Genomic DNA, 14325 nt, shown 5'->3' on the forward strand with positions numbered 1-14325 from the left:
TCTTTCTTTCTTTCTTTCACTCCCTCCCTCCCTCCCTTCTTTCTTTCTTTCTCTCCCTCCCTTTCTTTCTTTCTTTCTTTCTTTCTTTCTTTCTTTCTTTTTCTCTTTCTTTCTTTCTTTCCCTCCTTTCTTTCTTTCTCTCTCTTTTTCTTTCTTTCTTTCTTTCTTTCTTTCTTTCTTTCTTTCTTTCTTTCTTTCAACTTTATGTAGTGTGTGTCAGCCTGATTGGCCTGAAAACAAGGGCTGTGACAGAAGACTTGAATTACACGATGTCTGACATGAAGGAGTGTGCACACACACTCACAAATGATGTCCTTCCAGGCCAGAGATTAGACAACAGCTGACTTGGGGGACCAAGGTAATCATTAAAAGATCATCTTAGAGTTTTTTTTAATGTTCTTTACAAGTCATTTTAATTTTTTTAAATGTTTATTTTTGAGAGGGAGAGACAGACAAGTCATTTTAAAAAGGTCTCAGAGGGGCGCCTGGGTGGCGCAGTCGGTTAAGCGTCCGACTTCAGCCAGGTCACGATCTCGCGGTCCGGGAGTTCGAGCCCCGCGTCGGGCTCTGGGCTGATGGCTCAGAGCCTGGAGCCTGTTTCCGATTCTGTGTCTCCCTCTCTCTCTGCCCCTCCCCCGTTCATGCTTTGTCTCTCTCTGTCCCAAAAATAAATAAACGTTGAAAAAAAAAATTTTAAAAAAAAAGGTCTCAGAACTCGCAGACGCCAAGGGAAAAGACAACATAGTCCTAACAGGTAAAAACGAATGTCTCATGACATGATGCCTAGTGACACAGTGAGGAAGCAGGAACTCACCCACGGGCAGCTCCGTGACTCCCGATGAAGGTGAAGATGTGCCCGTTCTCCAGCAGTTGTTTGGGAAACCCCAGCAGGTGTTACAAGGAGACACGTACAAAGGTGTGTGTGCTAGTGCTGTGTGTAATAAAGAAAAGTATTTCATGTAATGAAGGAAAACAGATGAAAAGTGGGAGCATCGCGAATATAGTTTGTTCCATATTCGTATACGCCTGGTTAGAATTCCTGGGGACAGTCACCATCCCATTTCACCCATGAGGGAACTGAATCCCAGAGGCCCCAGGAGAGTGAAGGGTGGAGCCAGGACTCACACCCTGGCTGGGAGCCCTTGTCCTCACTTACACTATCTCAGTCACTTTCTTTCTGAAGCTGGCATGGGACAGTGAGGTGGGACGAGGCTACCGCTCAGTAGCCCTAGCACACGGGGGAGTCATGTAGCCAGAATTTGGCAAGTGGTCGGTAACATTTGTCCAAGTGTGAGCTCCTTACACAACCTGCCGGTGCCGGAGGCAAAGAGCCAGAAACCGGGAAATGTCCAGGAGCTGGCCATGGAGACCAGGCAGGACCAGTGTGTCTGTAGTGACTCTGGGTCCACCAATAGAGATTTGAAAGTGAAGTGAGCCGAGCCGGGTTGTTCACATAGGCATTCAATTCTGGCAGTCAACTTAATAGGGCCCAGTAGAGAAGCTGCTTTAGGGAAAGGGCAGTTCATGGTGGGTCTGGACCGAAGCGTTGGAGCTGGAGCCGAAGCCACTTCTCCTGGCCAGCGTGGGGCTGAGCCGGCCGGGAGCTGCAGGGAGCGCTGCTGGGGTTGGTTGCAGCATCCCCTGCATGTAAAGACCCCCTGGCATCCAATGTAAAGACGTCTCCAATGTGTAGCCCCATTCTTCTTACGGCAATGCTCCAACGATAATAAAGAGAATATTCCCCAGTGGACGTCCCTGCGGCCTCTGAGGACATCTGGTTTTCTTTCCCACTTAGAGACCGTTCATGAATCACTCTGCAGCGGAGTGCACTTCAGTACTAAGCACTTGGCTTATCTGACCTGCTCATTAATTCTTTGTATTACACCAGCAGGAACCTCGTTCTTTCTCCCCTGCCCTCGCAGAGTGGCCCCCAGTGGCCCAGCTCGGGCCACACCGCAGGGAGCTCCTGTAGTACCGCAGGGTTCCACACGTCCCGGGTCCAAACCCTGAGTCCCTCCTGGCGGGGAGATGCCAGGGGCCCGTGTGTGTGTGTGTGTGTGTGTGTGTGTGTGTGTGTGGAGATGCCATTAGAATTCTTACAGATACTGAAAGTGAAATGAGGAAATGATTGGGCAATCGGATGGAAGGGCCGGTGCCAGGAAGACCTATCACCCACTGGGGGCCGGGATGCAGCTGGGCAGACGCGGGGAGACCCCGGGGAGCTCTCCCAGGGGCCAAGGCACAGCCAGGCCATGTAGTCGGTGTGGGACCTCAGCAAGCACCGCTCACAGGAAATGATCCCTTCCCTGCGGCCACTTTCTCGAAAGGCCCGGACCTTCCAAGTCCCCCGAGTGCCATGGAGGGCTGCGCGGAAGGCGAGCGGTCACGCCTTCGTCCTCGCCCGGAGAGGGGAGAAGAAATGAAAGTGAAGGAGCCGCCCGGCTCGCGCCCCAAAGACGCAGCGCTGCTGGCCGTGACCCTGCTGCTGGCGCTCACGTCCTGCTGCCTGTCGGTGGTGTCCCTGTGCAGGGTGGCCGTCCTGCAAGCCGAGCTGGGGAGCCTGCGGGCGGAGCTGCGGGGGCCCCGGGAGCCCCGCGAGCTTCGGGCTGAGCCGGGCCCTCCCCCGGCGGGGGCCGCAACCCTCGGGGCGTCCGGCGCGCGCCTGGCCCCCGCGGTCCCCAGCGCGCTGAAAGTGAGTGCAGCCGCCGCAGCCCGTCCCCCGCCCCCCGCCACCCCCGCGCCCCTGCGACGCCGGGGCTGTAACTTGGGGTTTCTGTCTCCCCAGGGGATCTTTGCACCAACCCCGGCGGGAGAGAGCAACTCCAGCCAGAGCGGCAGAAGGAAGCGCGCCGCTCTGGATCCCGAAGACACAGGTACGTTTGGGGCGCGGAAGCACTTAGCAGACGGGATGCCGGCGTCCGCGGGTGTGCGGGTGTGGACCCCGGCCTCCGGGTTGGGGACCCCCTCCCCTCCACGAGCGCTGAGCGGTGCCCCGAGGCTGTGCAAGTGGCCTCTACAGCACGTGTGGCTTTTGTGCCACAGCCGGCGCGCCGGCAGGTGTCTGTCCCCGACGAGCGGACTTGGAGGGCTGGGCCCTGCCTTAACCACAGAGGAGGGGAGGGAGCACAGGGTCTTCTTCGGATGGGACACACCTGCGTCAGAAGCCCTGTCCGTCACTGGAGGAGAAGAGCGCCGCGCGCTGTGTCCACCTGAGTCCCGGAGGGTCAGGTAAAGATACACCTTCCCTGAGGGTGCGCTGCGCGCCCTGGGATCACGCGGGGAGCAGGTGTGCGGCCGCGATTCATTGTGTTTATTGCTCTAGCTTTAAAACAGACTTTGTTTTACACACACACACACACACACACACACACACACACACACACACACGATGCTCTGACTGTAAACGTATTTTTCACTGACTGCCTTATTCATGGAAAAAAGTCTTTCCTGTTTTGCAAAACCATGATTTTTATAAATGCTTTGTGTCAATTACCTTTAGTATCGCTTTGTGTCTGTTAGACACAATTGACTTTAAGCAAATATAGACTACGAAACACTCATATTTTTATTATACTTGAGCAGGTGAATTGTTTTCATACTTTGCATTTTATCATCTGTACTTTGTACACAATTGAAAAAACACACCATGTATATACTACTGCATATTTTTGCGTTCACTTATCGTTATACAATAAGCATTTTCCTTCTTTCTAAGTAATTCTCACACATCCACGTTAGTTCGTTATCATGCAGTTATGTCACATGATCATTTCCAAAGTTGGTGCGCAGATCTCTTATTTCCGAGGAATTTTATGTGTTCCATCTAAATTCCATAGATGAAATATCAGAACTAAAGAGGATGAACATTTATTACTGCCATGTTGCTTTCAAAGTGAGTTATAAATGTGTACAGTCAGAAGTGCAGTGCACAAGGTCTCCACATTCTTACAGCATTTTATTAAAATTTATTCTGGCTAGTCTAGTAGTTGTCAAACAGTGTCTCAAATGTAATCTGTTGCTTGCTCGAAGAGAAGGATGAATTTGTTTCTGCATATTTGGGTAACTTCTAATTTTATCACCTGCTAATTTTTATTTATGGCTTCCCTCATTTATCCTAATTTTTTTGTGATTTTGAATAAGCTCTATGTTAGACATACTGTTTAACAAAATTTGGGTGTCACTGTTTTCATATTTTGCTTTTTAAAATTCCTGCAGAGATTTTACATCTGTGTATCTAATGTGATAAACTTTTCTTTTTGATTTTCTCTACTATATCAAAGCTGAAAATATATGTATTTGTAATCTCCTACACAGCCTAGTCTATAATCTGCTACTTTGACTTTTTCATAACTTAGTGTTTTAGTTTGGTACTTAACTCCTTAATCCTTGTGGCGTTTATGTGGTGGATCACATCACACCAGCTTTATCTTCCCTTCTTCTTTTATGTTTTCTTACCAAACTGCTATTAAATATAGCTAATTTCATGGGATGCTTATTTTCAACTTGTTTGCATTGGAAAGCAAACACAGTAGTGTTAATATTAAGTCTCTCATGAATCTATTTTGAGACTGTTTTTTCATTGATTTATTATTCTGTTTATCTGTATTAAATAAAATATTTTAAGTATTTTGTAACATAATGGGCTTTAATATCTAGTAGGGTCAGAATGCCTCAATCTTCTTCAGCCTCTGTGCTACTACTCCCCAGCCTCTGCACATTCATCTTACAAATAAACCTTAACTTTACCATTGCAGAGAGGATACAGGCTCATTACAGCAGCTTTAAGAAGAAACGACGTTGAGTAAGAAATTAATTAACTTCCGGAGTCCCACTTCCTCAAAATACCCTCTATTATATTTTAAAATTTCCTCCATGTGCAAATTTTTACAAATTTGTGATTTGATGGCATCCACAAATGATACACTGATTAAAATTTTTCCGTAAATAATTTGTAATTTTTAGAAAGTTTGGAAAGTAAGAGAGAATTCTATCAAGTGAATCAAAATTTACTTAGTATCTAAAACCCAGATGTAATTGCTATTGTCATGATCATGGTTTGCCTAAGATTTTTATAAACCTTTCATATAGCATATATATATATATATATATATATAGTATACATATATACAGTATGTATGCATATGGATATATCCTATATGTGTATATATACAGTATATAGTACATCTCTCTCTTTCTCTTTCTCTCCTTGTATATATACTCATAACATTCATAGATCTGAGATGAAAGGTTTGAAGAGGAGAACCTTAGTGACTGCTCATATCTGCTCTCCTTCCTCATCAGTGAAACTGGCTTGAATGTCGTTTTAGACGCCATTCTCTTTTTTTTCCTCTTATTTCATATATTTTCTATTTATTTTTCCCCGTAGTATATTTACCACATTCAGTAAAATTTCATAATGTGTTTGTTTTTTAATATGAAATTTATTGTCAAATTGGTTTCCATACAACACCCAGTGCTCATCCCAACAGGTGCCCTCCTAGATGCCCATCACCCACTTTCCCCTCCCCCCCCGCCCCCCCTCCCGTCAACCCTCAGTTTGTTCTCAGTTTTTCTCTCATGCAGGGAAAACATATTTTATTTAGCACTACAAAAATATGTGTATAACCAAGAGGGTTTCTGAAAGCCCATGATTTTATTTTTCTGTTTGGTAGCATCCTTTTTTTTTTTTTTTTGGACTTGAGAAAATGCTGAACAATTTGAATCTATACAGCTTTCTTTGTTTCTGTTTATTCTACTCTATTCTGATTTAAGTAAGGCTCAAAAAACCTTAGGTTCTCCCTTTTACTTTCAAAGTGTCCATTTATGTTCTTATGTATTAATTTTCCAAATACTTTATAGATCCATTGACATTTTTGGTTGGAATTTTATAAAAATTATAATTCTGCGGAAGAAAATGAATTCTTACGGTGTTTTATTTATATATCCAAGAATGCTTAAATGCGTGATATCTCCTTACTAAATATCAAAATTTAAATTTCCCAGTTGGATATAATTTTCCTTATGTAGGTTTTATGATTCTTTCATAGTTAGTTAAAAAAGGTTTTCTTGCAATTTTGGAGTCCTGGGATTTTCAAATGGCTCGTTAAACTCTTTAAAAATGTACAGAATTCTCACGGGGTGCCTGGGTGGCTCAGTCGGTTAGGCGTCTGACTTTGGTTCAGGTCATGATCTCACGGTCTGTGAGTTCGAGCCCCACGTCGGGCTCTGTGCTGACAGCTCAGGGCCTGGAGCCTGCTTCAGATTCTGTGTTTCCCTCTCTCTCTGCCCCTCCCCCAGTCATGCTCTGTCTCTCTTTGTCTCAAAAATAAAAAAACATTAAAAAAGTAATAAATACTGATGCATAGGGGCACTTGTACCCCAATGTTTATAGCAGCACTCTCAACAATAGCCAAATTATGGAAAGAGCCTAAATGTCCATCAACTGATGAATGGATAAAGAAATTGTGGTTTATATACACAATGGAATACTACGTGGCAATGAGAAAAAATGAAATATGGCCCTTTGTAGCAACATGGATGGAACTGGAGAGTGTTATGCTAAGTGAAATAAGCCATACAGAGAAAGACAGATACCATATGGTTTCACTCTTAAGTGGATCCTAAGAAACTTAACAGAAACCCATGGGGGAGGGGAAGGAAAAAAAAAAAGAGGTTAGAGTGGGAGAGAGAGCCAAAGCATAAGAGACTCTTAAAAACTGAGAACAAACTGAGGGTTGATAGGGGGTGGGAGGGAGGGGTGGGTGGGTGATGGGTATTGAGGAGGGCACCTTTTTGGGATGAGCACTGGGTGTTGTATGGAAACCAATTTGACAATAAACTTCATATATTGAAATAATAATAATAATATTAAAAATTAAAATGTACAGAATTCTCAAAAACGAATGCAGCATTCAATCACATGGTTATTTTTAAGCCACATCCACACACATATTGGATGTATACCTAACAGAAATATAATTTTATTTTAGATTTTTTTTTAGAATACTCCGCTTTCTACCTCTGCTACTCAACGTCAGTTGCCATCATTTTATGACTATGTCAAAAAGGTTCAGAGCTAAGTATTGCTAAATGACACTCCAGAATGTCGCCCATTTTTATTTTTCTATAAGTCCAACCTAAATTTCACTCAGGCACTTCAATTTTCCTGCATGTATATTCGGTTTGTGAGTAAGCTCCGGCATGTTGGGCTAGAAAGCCTCCCTTCAGCACACAGCATGCCTAGAATCACATCAGTATTTGGTAAGTGTCACATGCTACCTGTGGGGTTTTTGCCTTGTCATTTGTACGTGTCCTGTCTGTACAACTAAAGAGTAGAGGCTTCTGTGGTATGGGCCATATTTCCTCTACACATTCATCGTGATATTTGCACACAGTGGGTGTTCTATGAATATTTGTTGATGGATCTTGGGCTCACTATGAAGTAAGATGCTGTGATTTGGCAATCATTGGGAGGGGGGTTTTCCCATATTTCTTCACTTCTCAGGTTTTGATCAGAGGCCATCTTATGCAATTTTTTAACTTGACATTTAAAACAACGAATTCGCCAAAGAATGAATTTGATCACAAGGCGAGAGTCTCAGGGAGAGTTTGAGAGCCCCTTGCCCCCGGCTTGGTTCACCGGGTAGAGGCACAGTTTGGGTTCACTAAAAGGCATAGAGACACTCTCATAGTCAGCAATCTAACTCTAATTTCGTGGATTTCTGGTTTTAATGTTTTGGTTTTAACTGAAGTATTGTTTACATACGGAGAAGGGCACATGTCTTAAGGATACAGCTTGGTGGGTATTCACAGACTGAATGGCAGTAGTTGAAGGGGCAGACATCACCGTCAGCCTGCATGCCCACTCGGTGCTCCATCCACTCCTCCCCGGGGTAAACGCTTTTATTTAATTGCGCAGGCTGGTTATTTGGCTCTTGTTTTGTTTTTCTTTATGGTGTTGTGTTTCAAATGGAGGTCTTATTAAGTTTTCTGTGTTTCATAAGATAATTTCTGATTGTAGTAGAACAAACAGAAATGTGGGGAAATCCAGGATCAAAGAATTGCCAGATGGCTCATATTAGCCAAAAAGCTCACTTTTAAGCCCGTAAGTGTATTTGGAGATATTCCTGATTAAAAATAATAATGAAAGCACTATGGCTTTGAAATATTACATGTTAAAGTTTCTTCACAAATGGAGTCATAATGATCAATGCTGTCAGCTCTCATGTTCGCTCTAAGAACCTAGAGATAACCATCCTAAGAGTCCATCAGGACGATGAATTCTTTCAAATGGATACCCGCCGAGCTAAAACAGTTTATTAATAAACAGTTTATATTTATTTAAGTTTATTACTAAACAGTTTATTAATAAAATCGGGTGACCTTTATATTTCCCCCCTTGTTATTCAGTAGGGAATTTAAAAGTTAATAGAAATACATGTGTTTTAGGGCGCCTGGGTGGCTCAGTCGGTTAAGCCTCCCACTCTTGGTTTTGGTTCAGGTCATGATCTCATGGTTTGTGTGCTGATAGCATGGAGCCTGCTTGGGATTCTCTCTCTCCCTGTCTCTCTGCCCCTCCCCTACTTGCACTTTCTCTCTCTCAGAATAAATAAATAAATAACTTAAAAAAAGAAGTTCATGTGTTTTAGATGATACAAGTACAAAAATTATTTTTATTGATAATGTTTATTATACATGTCTCATTTATAATAGTAAAATAGTGTTGACAACATGGAACAGAATATAAAAACAAGAGTGAGAAAAAAATTACCCATCTTTCTTTCCTCTGCTAAATAAATATTTACTGTAAGATTTTGGTCAATCCGCTTTACGTTCTTTTTCTCTCCTTTTATAAACTTTTTTAGTTGGGAATTATTTTAGAATTACAGAAAAGTTGCAAGAACACGGCAGAGAGTTGCCATATACCCCTCATCCGGTGTCTCCTGTTGTCTCACGTTACCATCCTTTGTCATAACTGCGAAACCAACGTTGGTACTTAACTAAAAGCTGAACTCCATTTCGGAGTGTTCTTTCATGAAACCCATAGTCCCTCTCCTTTGTAAGGAAAGATGGGAGGTCGGAAAGATCTGTAACATCCAGGCTTTGTTTCACTGAGATTTCCGGCAGGGCTGTATCTTACAAGACTGTAAAGTGAGTGTCGAAAGCATATATGGTGTAGAACTCAGCCATCCAATTTGTACCAGAATTAGGCTAACTGGAGGCTCTTACCCAGTAAGGGTGTGTTCCTTCCTAGAACAGAAACAGCTGGCTGTTGTCATGGTGATCTTTGACCAGAATCTTCCCCAAGTGCTATTTTTCCCCCCCTGCTTCAATAATGACTTCTTTTTCAGTGTTGCAAGAGCTGGCTCCTGTTCAATTTCAAAAGCAGTAATAAAATAAAATAGTGACCTCACAACCAAATATCTGAACCCTGTTCTTGTCAAGTTTAAAGTTTTGGGAAGCAGAAGAACCAGGAAATGAGTCAATCAAAGCAGCCAAAAGTGATGTTGTGTCTCTTCCATGTATGCCGTGGGCCTGCTAGCTTTCAAACTCTGTTCTAGGTGTTGAGTGTTGATTAGAAAACACAACAGATAAGTTTCCTGCCCCCTGGAGATTGCATTGCAGTGAGGTGGAAAGACACAGAAAGTAGTCAATAAACATGATTAATGAGTACGTAACAATACTAGAAAATGGCAAATATCATGAAGAAGTGAATGATTTAAGGGGCAGAATTAACAGATTTGGCAGTGTGAAGGATGAGGAGGAGAGAAGATGTGTAAGGAGAGGTCAGGAAAAGTCTTTCTGTTTCTTCCTGAAGATTCAATCATTCTTTATTCTATCACCTTAAAAAACTTTTGTGGAAATGGGTAGATATTTAAAAAATAAATCCATAATGTTGAGGAATGTGTTGTTCTCAGTAATCCTGTAGGAATGGATATTGGTTTCAATGTTTATTATTTTTATAAGTCAAGTCCTATTTAAATGAACTGTATTGGACAGCTGTATCTTTGTTATGAACAGATTTTGTTGGGGTGGGGGGACGGGCTAGATGGTTGATGGGCATTAAAGGAGGAAACTTGTTGGGATGAGCACTGGGTGTTGTATGTAAGTGATGAGTCAGTTCTACTCCTACTTCTGAAACCAATATTGCACTGTATGTTAACTAACTAAAATTTAAATAATACAAAATAAAAATAAATGAAAGGTATTCTCATTTTTTAAGAGCTAGAGAAGAAACAGATTTTGCTTAAATATACAGGAAGCATCCACTGGGCCAAGGTCTGGGGTGGAAACTCAAGAATATATAGGAAAGTGGAGAAAAAGACTCAGTTACTGGGTGTTTTCCACGCACAAGCTCTAAGTTGGGCTCTATGACATCATTTACCTTCTCAGTAACCCCTGTTAGGTTGGCATTATTGTCCTCATTTTAGACAAGAGACTTGAAGCCAAGACATAATCAGTCCCTTCTCTCCACAAGCTAAATATTGAGTTGGAGAAATTAAACAAAATTAATGTAAATTTAAAAATAATAAACAAGTTCTTTAGCCTTTACGAAAAGCATGTGTAAACTATGACTTCACTTGGTTCTCGCAACACCACTATGAGAAAACTATTGTTATTCTAGAGATAAAATATTTAATTTCATATTAATTGTTAATTTCATGATTAAACAGCTAAATTGGTTTGAGAACTAAGGTTTACATTCATTATATGCTAACTATAAATTCTGAGTTGTTTTCCACTGTGCAAGCTATATGCACTTAATGTTTGCGTAATACACCAGATCTGACAAAAACTGTTGGGTCTTGAAGAGACCTAGACCGTTATTAACATTAGTACCAACTAGAGGACAACGATCTATGGTATTATAGGATGTTAGTTCAGATCACAGATTAAAAGATTATTAAGACCATGATGGATAAGAGCTGAGCTGAGTTTTGAAGACTGACTCAACTCAGGGAAGAAGAGACAGTATTCCAGGGCATGGGAACAGTAATGGAACAGGAATTAGAAAAGACACAAGAAGAGGTCTTATTGTAGTAGGTGGAACCATCAAAATACACCTAACACCTCGGTATCATTCCTTTGCTTGGATATTTGCAAGTGTTTATTGACTGCGATGTTTTTACAAGTTCAGGCTTTCTCCTCCTCTTTCTTTTTTCTTTTTTAAGCATTTAAAAAATTGTTTATTTAAACCCAAGTTAGTTAATGTACAATGTAGTGTTGGTTTCAAGAGTAAAATTTAGTGATTCATCACTTCCATATGATACCCAGTGCTCATCCCAACGAGTGCCCTCCTTAATGCCCATCACCCATCTAGCCCATCCCCCACCCACTACCCCTCCAGGAACCCTCTGTTCTCTGTATTTAACAGTCTTTTATGGTTTTCCTCCCTCTCTGTTTTTATCTTAGTTTTCTTTCTCTTCCCCTATATGCATCTGTTGTGTTTCTAAAATTCCACAAATGAGTGATATCATGATATGTATCTTTCTCTGACTGACATATTTCACTTAGCATAATACATTCTAGCTCCATTGACATTGTTGCAAATGGCAAGATTTCATTCTTTTTGATTGCTGAGTATTATTCCATTATATCTATCTATCTATCTATCTATCTATATCACATCCTTTTTTAAAATTTTTAATGTTTATTTATTTTTCAGAGAGAGAGAGAGAGAGAGAGAGAGAGAGAGAGAGAGAGAGAGTGATTGGGGGAGGGGCAGAGAAAGATGGAGACACGGAATCCAAAGCAGGTTCTAGGCTCTGAGCTGTCAGCACAGAGCCTGATGCAGGGTTTGAACTCACGAACTGCAAGATCATGACCTGAGCCAAAGTCAGACACTTAACCAACTGAGCCACCCAGGTACCCTTCTTCTTTTTTTAAAAAACTTTATTTTAAGAGAGAGAGAGCACAAGCAGGGTAGGGACAGAGAGAGAGGAGAGGGAGAATCCTAAGCAGGTCTCATGCTATCTGCACAGAGCATGATGCAGAGTTTGAATTCATGAACCGCGAGATCATGACCTGAGCCAAAGTTGGACACTTAACTAACTGAGCCACTCAGGCATCCCTATACCACATCTTCTTTATCCATTCATCAGTCAATGGATATTTGGGCTCTTTCTGTAATTTGACTATTGTTATATTTTATTGCTATAAACATTGGGGTGCATGTACCCCTTTGAATCAGCATTTTTGTATCCTCTGGATAAATACCTAGTAGTGCAAATACTGAGCCATATGGTAGTTCTATTTTTAATTTTTTGAGGAACCTCCATACTGTTTTTCAGAGTGGCTGCCCCAGTTTGCATTCCCACCAACAATGCAAAAGTGTTCCCCTTTCTCTGTATCCTTGCCAACATCTGTTGTTTCCTGAGTTGTTAATTTTAGTCATTCTGACAGGAGTGAGGTGGTGTCTCATTGTGGTTTTGATTCGCATCTCCCTAATGATGAGTGATGTTGAGTATCTTTTCATGTGTCTGTTGGCCATCTGAATGTCTTCTTTGGAAAAGTGTCTGTTCATGTCTTTTGCTCATTTCTTCATTGGATTATTCGTTTTGGAGTTCTCCTCCTCTTCCTAAAGCCAGGCCATTTGAGATAGACAGGGGAAACAACTGTAGATAACCGCTCTTTGAGCTTCTGACATGGACTGTGAAGTCACACTTAACAGCTCACCTTTTTTCTCTTGTTTCTGCTGCTCTAGAACATCTTCTGGGAAATAAAGGGTAAGAAATTTTAGAGAAATACACAACCATTTGCTTGAAAAAATGTATCATAGTGTGCTACCATTCTACAGATGAAAATTCAAAATCCTTATTATTGAAGATTATCTGTTATGGAAAATGTTTTTCAAATAACCCTGAGCCCAAAGATTGATTATTAGAGGGTCCAGATATCATGGAAATGATGGGTTTTTTTAATAGAATCTATTTTCTCTAAAGCATTGATTTAATTTGACTTAACATGTATTATGAAGTTGGATATAAGGAGGAGGGTATTTTTAAAGTTTATTTGTTTTGGGAGAGAGAGAGAGAGAGAGAGAGAGAGAGAGAGAGAGAATACAAGCAGGGGAGGGGCAGAGAGAAAGGGAGAGAGAGAGGGAATCCCAAGCAAGCTGTGCACTCTCAGTGCAGAGCCCAATGCAGGGCTTGATCTCACAAACCACAAGATCATGGCCTGAGCCAAGCTCAAGAGCTGGACATTCAACCAACTGAGCCACCAAGTGCCCTTTAAGGATGAGGTTCTTAAGAATCATTTGGAAAAATTGGATATTGTTATATCTTTTTTTTTCTGAATTGTGCCACAGATTTTTTGTTTTTAGTCTGATATAAACCAGATGCTGTGCAAATTTGTAACTGATAGTTCTTAATGTCAAGTGACTCAGCCTAGGGAAAGAGACAGTAATAGAAACAATTAGGATATATAGTGAAATGCTATTTCAATAGATGTATGTGCAAAGTGTAGTGGGATCAAATAGTTAGCTGGAAGGATCAGGGAAAGAATTGATATTTGGCCTGAGCCCTGAGGGATGGACGGGTTTCACCAGATACTAAGGTGAGGAGTATTTAGCCAGGCAGAATAGCACGTACGCAGTCTTGGGAGCAGGAGGATGAACTTCTGTGCTTCTAGGTGTGGGAGGGTAGAGGTCGTGGGGTTGTGAAGGGAGGTTTGGGTTTTGTGTGCAGGGAAACCCCCTTGAAGGAGTTATAAGCATTAGAAGGACAAGATAAAATTCTGGTTTAGGAAGGCAAATCTGAGGAAACGCAAGCGATGGAGTAGAAGTAGTAGAAAAGCTAAGAGGCACAACTTGGTGAGCAAGTGTTAGCGTCAGGAGAACAGTGAGAGTAAAGATCTGAACGGACCCACCACGCTTGCTCCTCTTGTCGGGTTTGATTATTCTCTCGGTCTCTGTCTGTCTGTCTGTCTCTACCCCCTTCAGCCATATTGCTGTATCCCTCCAACATTAGCCTTTGTGTATATTCATGACTATTGACTTTGTGTGGGATGTTCCTACCCCCTTCTTTCTTCTTTTCTTTTAAAAAATATTTTTTTAATGTTTACTTATTTTTGAGAGAGAGAGAGAGAGAGAGAGAGAGAGCAGGGGAGGAGCAGAGAGAGAGAGAGACACAGAATCTGAAGCAGACTCCGAGCTCCGAGCTGTCAGCACAGAGCCCATTGCGGGGCTCAAACCCATGAACTGGGAGATCTTGACCTGAGTTGAGTCAGATGCTTAACCAACTGAGCCACCCAAGCATGCCAAACCCCTCCTCTCCCCCCGCCCCCACCCTGCCGCCCCTTCTTTCTTCTAATTTCAGTTTAAGTGTC

The 14325-nt window shown here is 42.0% G+C and overlaps 1 protein-coding gene across 1 annotated transcript in view; it reads left to right on the top strand.

Annotated features, from left to right (window-relative positions):
- Nucleotides 1-1739: 1739 nt before the first annotated feature.
- TNFSF13B (TNF superfamily member 13b) overlaps nucleotides 1740-14325 on the top strand; it is a 33327-nt gene continuing 20741 nt past the window's right edge. Inside the window, exons 1-2 of the mRNA XM_023253118.2 lie at nucleotides 1740-2692; nucleotides 2786-2873. Of these exons, the coding sequence (XP_023108886.2) occupies nucleotides 2141-2692; nucleotides 2786-2873 (640 nt within the window). The 5' untranslated portion in view covers nucleotides 1740-2140. The remainder of the gene's footprint in view (nucleotides 2693-2785; nucleotides 2874-14325) is intronic.

This window comes from Felis catus, chromosome A1, assembly GCF_018350175.1.
Source record: "Felis catus isolate Fca126 chromosome A1, F.catus_Fca126_mat1.0, whole genome shotgun sequence".
In the NCBI taxonomy this organism is placed as follows: domain Eukaryota; kingdom Metazoa; phylum Chordata; class Mammalia; order Carnivora; family Felidae; genus Felis; species Felis catus.